This window comes from Caloenas nicobarica, chromosome 20 (genome assembly GCF_036013445.1).
Source record: "Caloenas nicobarica isolate bCalNic1 chromosome 20, bCalNic1.hap1, whole genome shotgun sequence".
In the NCBI taxonomy this organism is placed as follows: Eukaryota; Metazoa; Chordata; class Aves; order Columbiformes; family Columbidae; genus Caloenas; species Caloenas nicobarica.
The window spans coordinates 3,311,159-3,326,992 of record NC_088264.1 but is presented as its reverse complement, the minus strand read 5'-3'; the positions used below and the strand labels follow the sequence as shown (position 1 = coordinate 3,326,992).

The 15,834-nt window shown below is 45.2% G+C and overlaps 1 protein-coding gene across 2 annotated transcripts; it reads right to left on the bottom strand.

The window, feature by feature from the left end:
- Nucleotides 1-789: 789 nt before the first annotated feature.
- Nucleotides 790-11,274, bottom strand: NPL (N-acetylneuraminate pyruvate lyase). Of its 2 annotated transcripts, none has more exons than XM_065649020.1 (12): nt 11,101-11,274; nt 10,733-10,801; nt 9,030-9,103; nt 8,202-8,289; nt 7,028-7,085; nt 6,864-6,939; nt 5,518-5,610; nt 4,569-4,717; nt 4,329-4,375; nt 3,627-3,711; nt 2,736-2,775; nt 790-1,372 (listed from the first exon to the last, which is right to left on the bottom strand). In XM_065649020.1, the coding sequence occupies exons 2-12, from the start codon at nt 10,795-10,797 to the stop codon at nt 1,221-1,223; spliced, it is 927 nt and encodes a 308-aa protein (XP_065505092.1). In that variant the 5' UTR covers nt 10,798-10,801; nt 11,101-11,274; the 3' UTR covers nt 790-1,220. The 2 variants fall into 2 exon arrangements, with proteins under 2 accessions (XP_065505092.1, XP_065505091.1); XM_065649019.1 differs by having other exon boundaries at nt 1,300-1,372; nt 2,736-2,789; nt 11,101-11,164.
- Between the last annotated feature and the right edge of the window lie 4,560 nt (nt 11,275-15,834).

Here is a 15,834-nt window from a genome sequence, read left to right as displayed (position 1 = left end):
GGGTGTCAGGAGGATGGAGCCAGGCTCTTCTCGGTGACAACCAATGACAGGACAAGGGGCAATGGGTGCAAACTGGAACACAGGAGGTTCCACTTAAATATGAGAAGAAACTTCTCCTCAGTGCGGGTGCCAGAGCCTGGCCCAGGCTGCCCAGGGAGGCTGTGGAGTCTCCTTCTCCGCAGACATTCCAACCCGCCTGGACACCTTCTGTGTAACCTCATCTGGGTGTTCCTGCTCCGGCGGGGGGATTGCACTGGATGAGCTTCCGAGGTCCTTTCCGATCCCTGACATTCTGGGATTCTGTGATTTCTTGTTCAGTGGTTACACAGCCAGAGGAAGTTCGAATTTTCCACGCTGTTGTGTTACAGAAAGTTCACCACGTGCCTCTCTGCAGTTTCCCCCATCTCTCCCCTCCTTACGAACACCCCAAACCATCATTTTTGCAGGCAGGAGGTCCAGGAACAGCAGCACAGGACCTCGCATTTGTCAGACACATGTACTGTGAGTAAGAGCCGAAGCTGACGGAGAGGGCTAAATCCAGGGTGCCAAAGAGCAGCTTCTAATCGGACAGTAAGCAACTTTCTAACGTGTAAGACAATATTCTGCAATGCAATATAGGGATGCACAGTTCAATTCCACCTCCGTTTTAGTCACAAGGACAAAGATGAAGAAATATCTGCTCACTAAAGAGACAAAAGCTTTCTGTTGCAAAAGGTTTTTTTGATTTTCCATTAAGATGTAACAAAGACAATGAGCTCAGATTAAACAGGATTTTATATTCATAGTCAGTGTCCCAGTGACTTTGTGACAAAGAGTAAGATACCAGTCTGAGCAACCAGTTTCACACCAATGTATAAAAACACAGTGTAGTGCTGGAAATGCTCAGGAAGGGAGAGGACAAAGCATGATCTAGCTGGAGGGAGGGCAGAGAGAGATCTTTCTCCTTTCTAGATAAAAGGACTCAGGATCCCTCAACTGGGGAAAATTTGCTGGTTTAATTTTTTTACTAAAAGATACCAGCTGGTCCTGGGATGTGCAGCGCTCCAAGGGGAGCAAAGTTACACAAAAAGGCACCAACAAGGCTGGCCCTGGCAGGAAGGGGCTCCGGCGCGTTGCCAAATCCCTGAAAGAAACTGCAGCCCAGCATGCGGGGAATGTGTCACGTCACAGCGAATACCGGAAAAGGAGCCTCCGCTTCCAGATCGACAGAGAAGTGAACATCAGTCACCGTCAGGCCACACAATGCTGTCCAGCTTCGCTTTGGCCTTGGCAATGAACTCCTCAGAGGCGGCAACAAGCGGAAGCCGCGGGGGTCCCATGGGAATGCCAGAAACAAATGTCATTACAGCTTTAGTCTGTGCGACACCAAAACCTGGGTGGACAAAAGCAAAATCAGGTCCTTTACAGATTATTTTGCTTAAAACCCCTATGCAGGTGTCCAAAAAAGCAGCAGCACAGAGCTGCTGTGCGATCCGGCACAAACCAGGCTTTAAGCACTTCTCGGAAGTGAGAACAGTGTAACTAAGAAGAGATGATTGTGCCTGCAGACAGGAAACACATTATAGTAAAAATTACACCTACTTATTAAATTTATGTGTGTATTATACCATTATCGTTTCCCTCCTAAAAATACCAAGCAGAGTATTTTCTCGGACATGCACTTTACAAACCACTGTGTCAAGTTTTACAGATAACTAGAGCTCTACCATGTTGTTCCTTTCTCCTTGCCAGAATGTATTGCCACACAGCCCTGACAACAGAAAAGATGGTGAGAGTCCTCCACAGGTAAACCAAGCCAAAATAGGGCTACTTCAAATTTACCTTCACTGGTAGGCTGAGTCATCCCAGCAACCTGACATCTGCAGCCTCATAGCTATTTCTCCATGCAGACTCACATAAAATAAAGCCCTGTAACATCTTTCCGACGTGTGCAATGACATTGGGTACCAGCTTAAATCACCATGGGTAACTTCAGGAGGCCTCTCTGTCCGTAGCTCAAGTCTCCTTACGCACCTTTGGAAATTCAGCATTTGCCTCTTTACCTGTAAGGCTAAATAGCGATGCATTTCCCCTGACTTTTAACCCAAGTAATAAAACCAAGCACTAAAGCTAAGCTAGATTCATTGGGGCTTGCACATGTATAGCAAAACCACAGTGAACGGTTCTCTTCATTAAGTGAAAACCATGAAATGTCCCATTCAGTCTCCTCACACTGCTCTGACTTGGTTGGTTTTAATTGCTTTCTTTATTAAAACTTGGGTTTGTTTCTAAAAAATCATTAGATTTGAAAACGCTTTGGCCTTGTACAAGACTTGAACAGTTACTCTTAAATTGTAGCAAGGCAGGAGAGAAAAGTATCAGAGCTGCTTTCCTACTGGAGCACCACCATTCCAGGAAAATTACTCTATAGAAACAAAGTTAGAAATGAGCTTTTAGAGAACAACAAAACCCACGGGAAGAGTCAGGATAAGACAAAGGGTAAACCACAGAGACACAGCTTTAAAGCTGTGAGGTTTCACAGAAGAAGGAAGGAAGGGAGAGTGGAATCTGTCGGGGATGCTTGGTCAGCTCCCTTTGTTGAGCTGCTACCAACTCGGGAAACAGCACATGCAACATTTTCTCACTGCGAAATCTTTCAGGAAGGAAGTTCTGAGAGTACAGCAACATGAGAGTTTCTGGAGCATCGAGTCTGCATTTTTACATACAAGGAGAGACATGCGCGAGGTAGGACTTACCTAGTTTGATGACGAAGTTGAGAAATTCCCCGGTGAGAAACTAGAAAAGACAGACTGCAGTTTATTCACTTCTTCGAATTTTAAGATGTAAAAGCATCTAGAGCTATTATGATATTTCCATCTTATACAGTTATTGCACAAGCTTTGAGAAAATCCCTTGCCCACCTGGCCAGCCTGTGGGAAATACTAATTGAATTCCATTGGAATAGGGAAGAGAGGGATATAAGAAAATGCTCCCTGCCTATCACTCATGTTCAAGCTGTCCCTTGCTGCAAGCAGTCTGGAAACACTGGTAAGGCTCATATCAGTCTCTAAAGGTTTACAAATCTGATTGTCCACTGCCCAGTGAAGAGATTTCCAGGAGCAGACCATCCTTCAGATGTCTCTTAGACATTCATCCCGCAGTCACTTCTATTTTAGGGCAAAAGAAGGACGTCTTGAATGTCCCAGTGGGACATAAAAAACATTGGGTATAGTTTGTATGTCAGTTGCTCAGAACTCCTCATGAATCTTCAAAGAGCCCAACACCAACAGGGGTCAAAGCAGAGCTGATTTGGGACGGCTTTCTACCCTATATCATGGAAGGCGTCAAGAGAATATTCTCAGCCAAGGGCCTTGGCCGCTGTGGACTTGGTCAAGGCAAAAGGCCAGGCCATTGCTCACTCTGCACAGGTGAGATCAGAGGGCTGGAGGATAAGCATAGGTGGTTAGAACTTGGTAAGGACTGGTCAAAGAGGCAAGATGAATAACAAGCAGGACACTTGGAGCTGAAAAAAGTTTGCTCTAATAAAGCTGCCTCGGGGTATGGATGACAAAACCACATGGGAAACAGCGGCAGTAAAGCCAGAGGAGAAAAGGCTGTGCCCAGCGGGAACAGGGAAGGTGCTGTACCTGATACTTCCGTGCTAACGCGAGGTCTGGCTTTGCAAAGGCTTGCAACATCAGATTGGTTTTTCGGCCTAAATAGTTGTACGTACTGCCAAAAAAAAAACCCCAAACCAAAAACAGAATCAGTAATGCAAAAGGGGAACTTACAACCACTGAAAAAAAAAGACGTAACCAGAGGCTTTTGCTGTTGACATTATAAAAATGCCATTATTATGATAGGGACTCATGCAGTCTAGGTGCAGTTTCTACTTTCAAGCATCTGAAGTATTCCAAGCCCTATGGAAGAGTTTAGAGAGCAGATTTCACTTCCCAGGCCTTTCCAAATGGAAGTGATTTCCAAATTTAAAAATAAAAAGAAACAATTAGGCAACACAGAAATAATTAATCTAAACAGCCTGGTATGAGGAGCAGAAAGTAAATGAGAAATTAACTCGGCAGAGCCCTTTTGCTCACAGACTTCTCATGTGAACTAAAGTACATGATTTTAACCTGTTTGGGTTGTTTCCTTACCCACATGATGAAGCAATTCCTTACTTCAAAAATTTGCCATGAGGATAAAGAAACATGTTGAAACCTTTGGGTCCGCTTACAGACTGCAGCAATAATCAAACTAACATATTGCCAAGAAACGGCGTGTAGATAGTGGAGGGTACAACAATAAGGTCATGTGTGTGTCAAGGGGAAAAGAATCCAAGCCATACTGACCTTCCCACTGCTCCATCTGCCCCTATTGCCAGTGCACCCAACAGTTGCTAGTTTGGGGTGGGAGGAGAAAAAACAAACACATTTTTACTTTACGTAACAAAATCAAGGGGGAAAAAAAAAAAGGGTGGTGGGAGGGAGCAGCAAAACTACCTGGTGCTGAATGTCCAGGGTTACTTTTTTCCCCAAGCCTGAAGCAAGAGAATGCCACAGAAGAAATAATTTTTAAGAGAAGCCTCTTACCTCATCCACCCCATAAAGAAATGCAAACTGTTCTCTCTCATTCTTGTTTATACACTGTGCAAGGTCCAAGAGGTCCGTGCCGCTGAACTTCACACCCTGGAAGGTGGGGATCCGCTCTTTTATTCCATCCAGCAACTCTTCAACGCGAACTGTGCAGAACAGCAATCTCATGTGAACAAATGCACCCCTCTTCTGGGAGACTTCCCTGACTTGTCCCCAAGAGGGAGACAAGTTGTTCACTTTTGCCCTGAGCCTGGTAAACTATAGAGCTCTATAACCACCCGTAAGACAACTTCAGTGTGATTATTTCCCAGAGTCCTACAAAAACCATCTTTCCACCCTCTCTGCACCATTACTTTTATTAGATCAGAAGGGAAAAACCCCGGATAAGAGAAAGTTTGGGAATGAACTGGCAACAACATATTTAAGAATAAATATAAATTAATACATCCAGAAACACCACATAACCTGTTGTCTAGAGCAAGTAACCAAAGATTTGTATTCTGTTCTTCATTCCTCTGCTAAATAATACGAATTGAGAAGCACTGTGGTTTCACATGTAATTTACAGCAAACATGACTATGCAGTCAGTGTACACCAGAAGAGATTGTGATAATTATTGTGAAAAAAATCAGAAATAAACTATGGTTATCCAAGGCAATTACCTATCCTGGTCCACACTAATTGCAAAGCCTGGTCAGCATCACCTCCTCCATCGCGGTTGTTTAGTATTCATAAACTGGCACTTTTTTCTGTTGAAGAGGAATTCAATTTATTTTCCAGTCTTGGATTCACCTCCCATTTTTAGAAAGGATCCTTTCCATTACAGCTTGCATGTGGCAGGAGCAGAGGCCACATACCACTGGTAGATTCATTACACCAGCCACCGAGATTACTCTGATTTGGATCAGCTCATGGGCTCGGGAAGATCTGACTAAGCAGGACTTACTCTTTACACCCGTCAGAGGAGGAATGTGATAGTAATAAAATGGAACCGCAGAGGCCTCAGACGCAACCTTCTCTAAGAAATCAATCAGCTCATCTGGAAGAAAACAAGCAAGAACTCCCATAAGAGAAGGAGACTCTCTGTAGGGAAAGACAGTTCAGAGTCACAGCAGCCAGGCTCTGTGGAGAGGTCATCTACAGCTTGTGTACCATACACAGCTAATCATAAAAATTAAATGTAACAAAACCCAGTGGAAGATCTTGAGGAAGGCAAAGACGATATTTATTTTAAACCAAACCGATTTCAGTAACTCACACTCATTCCCTTACAGATACGACTCCTGCATGCTCTCACATGCAAACTGCAAGACCTGCATGTCAAAGTGGTCTCAGCAGCGTCACTTATGTGCAACACTGAAGACAAGGCATCAAGTTCACATTCACCTCCCCAGGGTACTGCTCAATGCTAGTGATGAACAGGTTTTCAAACACCTTTTTTTGTAATGTTTTAGGAATCAAAGAGTTACTACGGTTGACATTCTTCCTGAGAATCTTGTTCCCTGCATCCTTCATAAATCTCAGGGTCATCCCATTGGCATGGCAGGGAGCGCAGTGGCTGAAACCTCGCTGCCATCCTGCTGCTATCAGTGAAGGTTTTGTGCTGATCTTTGTGCTGTTAGCAGTTTGATTGCCACTGATTGTCCTTGGCTGTCAATACCAGCCATTCTGGCAATCCATTCCAGTTTCTTCCAGTGCTTTCATAAGAACATTCCCATTCATCATTAATTCAGACAACTTTTAACATTTCTGTTACAAACCTCCACTTCCCATGGCTCTTTTACATTATGTTCACAATATGAAAAGCAAAACACTCCATTTATAAGTTCTGAGGTAACCTTAGGCACACAGAACCAAACTCGATCACCTCAGTAACAAGGAGTACACCTGTGTATCAGCAGTTTATCAACTCCGTCAGTGTCCAGCAAGGGTCAGCATGTACCCAACCGCTCCCCAGTGTGGCCCAGATCAAGTGTGAACTCCATACTATCTGTTCAGAAGACCAACTAGTTAACTACTCTTTCCATAAGCAACTCCTCTTTTTGTAAGAGGCTAACAAAATACATCCCAAAAGACATCCTGCCTACTGGGAGACTTCTGGTATCTCCCATCTTCAAAAAGATGCTTCTTGTAGGTTTTGCTTTTGCATGACACCAGATACGACAAGCGTGCGAATATTATCATCAGAGCACTTTTCAAAGAAAGAAGATTGTATTCATCTTTTATCCATGTTAAAGGTTTGGAGGGCAATAGAAAAGGGCCTCGGCCGGTCTGGCAATCACATCTACTCACCTTTATTTGTGGGTTTGAAGAAGAAGGGGGCTATTACAGCAATACCACTAGCACCGATGGCTGCTGCATGTCTTGCCTATAAACGAGAGAATGGAAAGTATCTTAAAGTACATCTGATTTATATGTATTACACACATAGTGAAAAGGAAACATCATATACACACCAGCTCTTGGGACTCTGGCAGACTTAGTGCTCCCACATGAATGATGACATGATCCAATCTGCACAAGAACAAATTCAAAAGGTTTGGGGACATTTCAGTGATGGTGAAAAGTATCAGCCTGCCAAAATTAATTGCCTCAGACCGGGAAGCCACAGCAGAAGACCTTCACTGCACTAGATCTGACCGAAAAGGGGTTTGAACCTGTGTTGACCTGACAAGCAGACACACAGAGAAAATGCTGTCAGTGGCAAGCAGCTGGTGGTGGAAAAAAGAAAACACGTTTGCAAACATCAATCAGTGACTCCTTGCTGCAAGGCTGTCAGGAGGGACAAATCTCAGCATTTTATTAGGAAGTTAAAATTAAGAGATTAAGGATTTAAGGGGAAGTTGGGAAAAGGAAAGGATATCAAAGCATATCTTTGCTTTCTAAACCAATTTATCTGGAGAACTACCAGAGAGTTCGATATCACAGCAGCACCTTTGACTGCTCATCTGCTCCTGCCAAGGGAATCTCCCAGGTTCCGGTCCATTGGTCCCATTTCTGTGTTTCTCCTTTATATCCACACAGACTGCGAGCCTTCACACCAGTTTATTTCTGGTCACTACCCTTCACACCCCATATGCTTCCTCCTCTCCACATCCTCTGACACAGCAACTAAGGGGAAGGCAATGGTGAGTGACACAAGACTATGACAGGTACAAAGGATGGAGAGTGGAACTGCAATTGGATACACAGCTGCAGATCCGTCTTGAATTCCTTCTTCTGCTGCTGACTTTGCACCTTTAGGGAAGCACCGAAACACTTTACACCCCAGCTTCCCCCAAACCAGATCATTTAATATATTAACAGGTTCAAAAATGCTCACAGGGCATAAATTGGCAGACTGCTCTTTACTTTCATCTCTTTTCAAGAATAAGCAAAGGGCACAGCCCTTTTTTGTCCCCCTGCCCCTCAGTGTATCAAAGAGAAGGGCTCTGAGCAGCAGGAAAGGACACCAGCTACCTGGCAGTGCCAAAACCACAGACTGCTATGATAAAGGAGCTGAGGAGCAAAGCCTAACAACAAAATGCTACAAGAAAAAACGCCGTCAGCAGATGTGGCTTTGGAATCAGTCAGGTAGGCCTGTATCACAACACAAGATCTGGAATTCCCCGGTCACTCACAGCTACTCACTTGTCTTTTCCTTGGCACACCCATTCTTCTGCCAATTGCTTCCTCTCCTGGATGCTGAGGGACAGTCCTTCTCCTGTTGTGCCATTCACTGTTCCAACACAAAAGAACACACTTGCTGAGGCCTGGCCTGCATGCACCGGTTTTACTGAAAACAAGAACTGACACTTCTGGTGATATTAAACAAAACTATTTTTACCCCAACTCATTTTAGGATAGCATCTGCATGGGGATTGCAGTGTTACCATCAGTAAATGTTTGTATTGGAGACCTGGGTGTTCCAGGATCAGCAGCGGCGGGAGGGAGGAGACAGAATCAGCTGCTGAAACTGGGAAACTGCCCGCGAGCATCTCCGGCCCAGCACACGCGACGTCCTGCCCCAGCAGTGAGCCAGGCTGGGACAAGCGCCCAAAGGGACACCAGCTAGCCTTGGTGTCACCCGGTGCACCACAGGTCTCCTGAAGAAGCCCATTTGGCTTTGATGAGCCCACTGAATTCCCTGGACTTGTGAGCTGATGTTGTTGAACCAGACAACTGGCAAAGGGAAGAATCATTTGGTTGAGTCTTCTCTGCCAAGACAACATTATCCGCTCACCTATAGAAATGCCACTGTATGAAGGCGATGCTTAATTTATGCCACACAGAAATGGGGTGTAGGCAAAACCAGATGCCTTAAGTATTGCTTACACTCTCTCCACTGATTAACACAAATGTCTAGGATCATCCCACATCCACAGTCCCTCCCACTACGGCTCTTTTCTGGCAAGATATCATCGGATCGCCAACCAGGCAAAAGGGGTGTAGCACAGTTTCTGTCAAAAAAACACTTACCAAAGACGCTCTTCACGTTCTGCTCGCTTACGAGATAATCCACATATTGACGAATCACCAAAAGGTTAATTTGTCTGAAACGAAAGGAACCGCAGCAACCTTGAGAGCCTTAGCAACCATAAGTCTCCACCCACAGGAACCTTAAACTTATAGAGATTCAGAAAACCAACAAAAAAAATCTTTATTTTTGAAGCCTTGCATTTGTACACACACAAATGACCCCAAGGTATGATACCCTCAAGCATGTGTTTAACATTTCAGGTTAACAGTTCAGTTCTGAATTCTTTCTTCCAGTTTCTCTTCCTCCTCACGAGTAGTTCACTGTTCCAATCTTTTAACTCAACTGGTAATTACTGCAGGCTTGTCACAGCAAAGGACTTTTTTGGGGAGATACGAGAGAACAAGAGGCACTCAAACCTTTTTGATTGTTGATGGTGACAGGAGTCCTCTTGAGAGCACAAAGATATTTGTGCAAGTGCTGGCAAATAGTTAAACCATACTTGTAACTGCTGGACACAGACCGTGAAATGGCATCTGCTGGATGTGACTTTGACCTTTCTCTCTCATTAAAGGACACGGAAAGCAACAGACTTCCCTGACAAACAGGGGAAACTGAATTCTAGATTTATCTTCTCTGCAGGACAAACTTATTTTATCAGTATATAATATTTCACCGCTGTTTTCATTTGTCAAACATATAGACCAACTCTATAATCTGGAAGTCAACTCTGGAACCTTGACTGGGTTCACACATCACCCAAAATTTCACAGCTGCTTTCACAGAATGTATTTTATAAGAGCCAGGCATTCCAGGTGGCAGGTCCAGATCGCTCTCCAAACACCATGTTGCAATAAATTTGAGTAGTAATAAAAAATGAAATTGGAAATAAGTTTCCTTTAAGGCAAGAAAGCAAGCAGTGACTGCAATGCAAACGAGTTCCCTGAGACAGTACCGTGCTTTGCAGCGCTTTCCAAAAGCGAAGGATCACTTTGAGGGGACTGTTCTGGCAAATCTCCACCATCTCCCTCAGAAACACGCACACATCTGGACACATCCCCCCATCAGAGAAGCTCAGGTTCCTTTGCTGACTCCAAACAACTCGGTCTTGCAACATCCCAAGGCAGCAGGGAGGACATCTGTTTACCATCGCTGCTTTGCAGAAGGCTGAACTTCAAGTTTCAGTTCGATGTTATTTTCGGAACTGTGCAGCCCTTGCAATATTTTCTTCCGGTTTAAACTAATTCCATGCACACATATACACACATGAATGCATGCATGAGTTAGCTAGGGTAAAGAAAAGTCTAAAAGGACATCAGATTTTGACAATTATTTTCTAGCTCTCAAGAGCTCTTTTTAATTAGGACTGTGATTTGCCTTAACAAGTGGGAAGATACCGCAATACTCTATAACCTTACTGTGATTTAATTTGCAAGTATAAAAGCAATAGAAAAAGAGGTAGGAGACTGATCCGAACTCTCCAAACCCAGACCTACAGCACTTGCTGGACAATAGGAGGAGGCAAAAGGAATCCACTAGTGCTAAAGGAACCAACCTAGTAGCTTCTCCATCTCATCAGAAATCCAATTTAAAAACAAACCCCAAAATGATCAATTCCAAATAAGAAAGGAGGCAGGGTTTTAAGGTAACAATCAGCAGTGCAACTCTGACAACACGCCATGTTGTGACACAGGGTCATACTCACCCATCAGGAGTCATTGGAGTGATCGCAGCAGCTACAAGACCCTGTAACTTCTTTCCAGGTGTCATTGAGCTGTTTAGAAAAGAAAGACAAAAACATGATTCCCATTGTTACTTAAGCGGAGTTTCAACTAACTTCTGTTAACAGCAAAACTAGACAGGCAAAGTTCAGAAGAAGTGGACTTTGCAAGGGTGTTCTTTTTGGTTAGGAGAGAATTATCTTTTCGTTGTTGCTGCTGAAAGAGCGGCTTATTGCAGCCAGCACCACCCCGGGATCGGAGAGGACTGGGAGCACCAGCCACAGTTGCATTTCAGAGACACCTTCTATTTTACACTTCCTTTTCCATCTATAGCGTATTGTCCAGCACACACCTGGTCTCGCCTGCCACCTTGGAAGGCACGACACTTTTGCAAAGGAGACCAGCTTTTGCAGAGAAACGGCCCCAAAATGCTTCCTCTGAGATGGGCGGCCGCACGCTGGCACCCCCGGCACAGCGACACGGGCCTGCGGGCAGCACCGGCCCAGCGAGGGGGAGCTGAGGCGGAGGGAAGAGACGGAGGGAAGAGGCCCCGGCTCGGCTCCAGCGTCTGCGTTTCAGTGCCGGGATGTGGAAAAGCGCTGAGCAGGCGGAGGGAGCGGCATCAGCTGACAGCCGGCCGCAGAAAGCGGCTCTTCACTGCCCCTGCCTGCCTTCCATGTCCCGTTACATCAGCCTCCCGTAACACACGCTCTGCAAGTCGCGTTTACAAGCTAAGGCTTCTTTGGGTTATTAATCGCTCTTCGCAAGCTTTTCAAAATAATAAATACGATTTAAAAAATAAATAACAGGGTGTAGAGATAAGAGAGCTTGAGGAGACACCAAGCTCTACCGCACACTTTGCTGGAGGGATGGTACCCATATGGTACCCATCACGGCCAAGGTGGCCAGCACAGAATCACAGAACAGTTTGGGTTGAAGGGACCTCCCCAGCTCCCCCAGTGCCCCCCTGCCCTGAGCAGGGACATCTGCACCAGCTCCGGTTGCTCAGAGCCCCGTCCAGCCTGGCCTGGGATGTCTCCAGGGATGGTTCATCCACCACCTCTCTGGCCAACCTGGGCCAGGCTCTCACCACCCTCAGGGCCAACAATTCCTTCCTCATGTCCGGCCTGAATCTCCCTCCTTTAGTTTAAAACCATCACCCCTTGTTCTATCACAACAGGCCCTGCTAAAAGGTCTGTCCTCATCTTCCGTATAGGCCCCTTTTAAGTACGGAAAGGCCACGATAAGGTCTCCCCAGAGCTTCTCTTCTCCAGGCTGACAGCAGCACTGCGGAGCATCAGGGCGGGAGACTTGGGAGCGTTTGGAGAACAGTTCTCTGAATTTCAGCAATTTCTGCCCAGGCACAAGTCACCATTGAAAAAAAGAAAGGCCTACCTTTTTGCAGATGGCTGAAAATGAGGGAAGCCTGGCTGCAAATGAGAAGAGCGTTTGCAGCTGAAGCAACTCAGAGAAGATCAGCTCCCCTTAGGTTGTCCACTGCTGTGATCAGCAGTGTCAAAACGCTCTCCTGGAGCTGGCTGCTAGAGCGACACATCCACTGAAAGAAAGAAAAATACATTTTCTGCAGTTGAGTGCCGTCGAACAAGAAGGATTTTGAAAGGCTCGTGGTGCTGAGGGAGCAAACCCACACTGCCTCGTTGTAAAGGAAACAAGCACTAGAGGGCATGTCAAAAGCTTGTCAAGGCCTGGGAACTGGGATAAAGAGCACCTCTGATTAAAAGATTATTTTTTTCCAAACAAATTAGGCAAATTTCATGTTTTCTCTGTTCCCAGACAAAAATGAAGGTGCAACTGGAGATGAAACCTAAAACTACAGATCAATAATTTAAGGGTAAACATCAAAATATTATCGCTATCATAAAACAAAATCCCACACGCCCAAAAAATTCAGCATAGTTCCAACTCATTTTACATCTCTGCACTTCTCTGAAGTGACAAATGTGCACATTTCACCCTCAGGGTCTCAAATGTGTACTCAGCATCAAATTCAAAAGTTGTGGCGTTGAAGAAATAAGCCAGCCATTGACCTCTGTCCCATTGTAAAGCAGAGGTGATATTTAACTCTTCTGTTCCGTGCCATTGTTACCTGCAGGCTTGGTTTGCTTCCTGAGGAAAATCATTTGGGTTTTCTACACCTATCCACAAACCAGGGGCAACAAAACATTCTGCCTTCAGTGTGCACTTTCAGATCTTCCATTCGAGCATGTTATGACAGCATCCAGTGCTGCAGGACAGAGAACAATCCCCCGTTGTTGTGTGCTCCGGGAGCACATTTTTCATGTATTCACATAATAATCTCAGGATTTGGGATTGTGGTAGTCCTCCTCCACTCCAAAATATGCTCCCTGTGGGCTGTTTACATGCCCCCATCACTTTCTCTGGGGTTTGGCTTTATTAAGAAGTTCTCGCAAAGCACACATATTTTTCTTTTAATTGAGGTTCATCTCATTCTTTCAGAAATCCCCTCTTCTCTATGCTCTTCCATTCCTATGGGTAATTTTTCTTTTTCCAGGCTGAAAAGTCTCAGCTCCCCAAGCCTCTCCTTGTGACCCAATCCCACAACCATCTTCAAGGCCCTTCACTGGATTCGCTCTAGCAGTCCATGTTTGCCCTTTCCTTCAGAAGATTTTCTGAGTGCCTTGAGTTTTAAAGCTACTTGGTGCTGTTGACAGCATGAGAGAAGTTTTACAGCAGCTTGAAGTGGTTAAAAGCTGCTTAGAACAGCTTGTAGGAGTTACAGATTGGTCTAGAAGGGTTTTAGAGCTGTTTAGAGCTCTTTAGAGGAATCCTAGAGCTGTGTAGAGGAGTTTAGAGTTGTACAATAGATATTTAGAGGCATTTTAGATGTATTTAGAGACATATTAGTGCTGCTTATAGCAATAGAGGAGCTTTAGATCAGAGGCACTCTGTTTTTAGAAGAGGCTCAGGAGAGGTAAAGGAGTTTACAGTTGTTTAGAGTGTTTTACAGGAGTTTTGGCACATTTTACAGGACTTCGGAGCTGCTTAGAACTGTTTACAGGGCCTGTAGAGGAGCTGGATCAACTTAAAGCAGTGTGGCACTGCTCAGTGCTGTTCAGAGCAGTTTTAAAGGACTTCAGAGAAGTTTTAGCGCTGTTTCTCTAAAAAGGAGTTTCAGAAGCGCAGACAGGAGGTCTAGAGCAGTTGCAAGGAGACAGAGAGGGGTTTGAGACCTATTGGGAAGCATTTGACCTGCTTAAAGGGGTATGGAGGAATTTTAGATACTGGTGTTGTTTAGAGGACTTTCAGAGAGGAGTGGTGGAGGTTTTAGAGGAATTTATAGCTTCTCAGGATTGTTTATAGCTGGCTAGAAGAGTTTTAAAGCTGTTCAGAGCAGTGTAATTGCAAGGCTGCTCTCGGCTGCCTGTAGAAGGCCTCGTCAACTTCCCCACCCTGATCTGGTGGCCTGTAACAGACACCCACGACAGCATCACCCATGCCAGCCTGCCCCTTAATTGTCACCCACAGACTCTCAACTCGCTCCTCATCCACCCCGGCCAGTACTCAATACACTGTAGTTGCAACTACAATGAACCCAAAGCCCTGCCTGTAGCACCAGTCTCGTAGCCAAGCATTTACGGACTGGATCCTTCTACTCCGTCCCACGTCATCAGCTGAAAATGGAAGGAGGGAAGAGAAAATAACTTGCGCCCCAGACTCTTTCACCAACCGTCCCAAGGCCTTGAAATCTTTCTTCATTCCCCTCAGACTGTGGGATGCAGTTTCCTCCCCACCTGTCTGGAAGATCAGCAGCGGGTAGCAGTCCGTTGGGTGCACCAAGTTGGGGAGCGCCCTGGTGATGTCCCTGATCCGGGCTCCGGGTAGACTGCAAACTTCCCTATGATGAAGGTCAACTCTGCATATCGGGCCCTCTGTCCCTCTCAGAAGGGAATCGCCTACTACAACGACCTTTCCTTCTTTCTTATTCTTGAGGTGTGGTGTCAACTGCCTCTTCCTATGTGACCTCACGGGCAGGCTTTCCACCACATCCTCACCTACCTCTCCTTCAAGATCCAGGGCCTCAAATCTATTACGGAGGGGCACCTCAGAGCATATTTGAGGAGTTTTAGAGGTCCTTAGAGGAGTTTAAAGTTCTAGATAAGATCAGAGGAACCCGAAAGGTGCTTAGAGGAAGTTTTAGAAAGACGCTAGTGCAGTTTAGAGGACCCAAGCACTTTTTAGAATGGATATTACAGCTCCTCAGAACTGCTCAGTGTGCTTTTGAGGAGTTTTGGAGGAATTTGGAGTTATTTTTCAGATCTTTAGAGCTGTTTACAGGAAGTTTAAAGCATTTTAAAGGTGGTAATAAATTGTTAGAGATGTTTAGAGCCATTTAGTGGCAGTTTAGAGCTGATTAGAAGAGGTTTAGAGCCGTTTAGAGACCACTTAGAGTTGTGCAAATTACATCTGTTTGGAGGCAATTGCCTCACTGCAGCAACACAGAGGTCTTTAGAGCTCTTCAGAGCTAATTAAAGGACTTAAAGAGCAATTTAGAACAGGTATACAGTGGTTTAGAGCTGCCTAGCAGGGGTTAAAATCTTACAGCAGTTTAGAGATATTTTAGAATTGCCCCAGCCCATCACCTGCCCCATTCAGTGCTGGTTGAGGGTTGGGACTGTCCTTCAAAGCCACGATCGCTGTTTCTGACTCCACTCACTGCCTCTGTCCCTCTCCCCCAGCCCTTGGACGAGGGTTTCCTGTTTCAGGACAGTCTTTGCTTACTTTTGGAGAGAATGCAATTAAGAAAATGATGGTAAAGATTCTAAAACTCTGATATTTACCCTGATAAGGGTAATTACCAGAAAGAAAAAGAACTGTGCTTTAGCCAGAACCAATACAAGAGTTATTCCACAGAGGTCTGAAGGACAGCACAGGTCTAGTTCAGCAGTACTACCTGATACAGTGGATAATTACTCTCTTCATTTCTCCTACAGTCGTCAGCAAATGAATACCTGCACGCTCCCTGAGTGCAAGCACACCACATGCAAACAGCCGTGCCAATGGTGCGTATGTGAGTTCAGAATTGTACGGATGGGAGAAAGAAGAA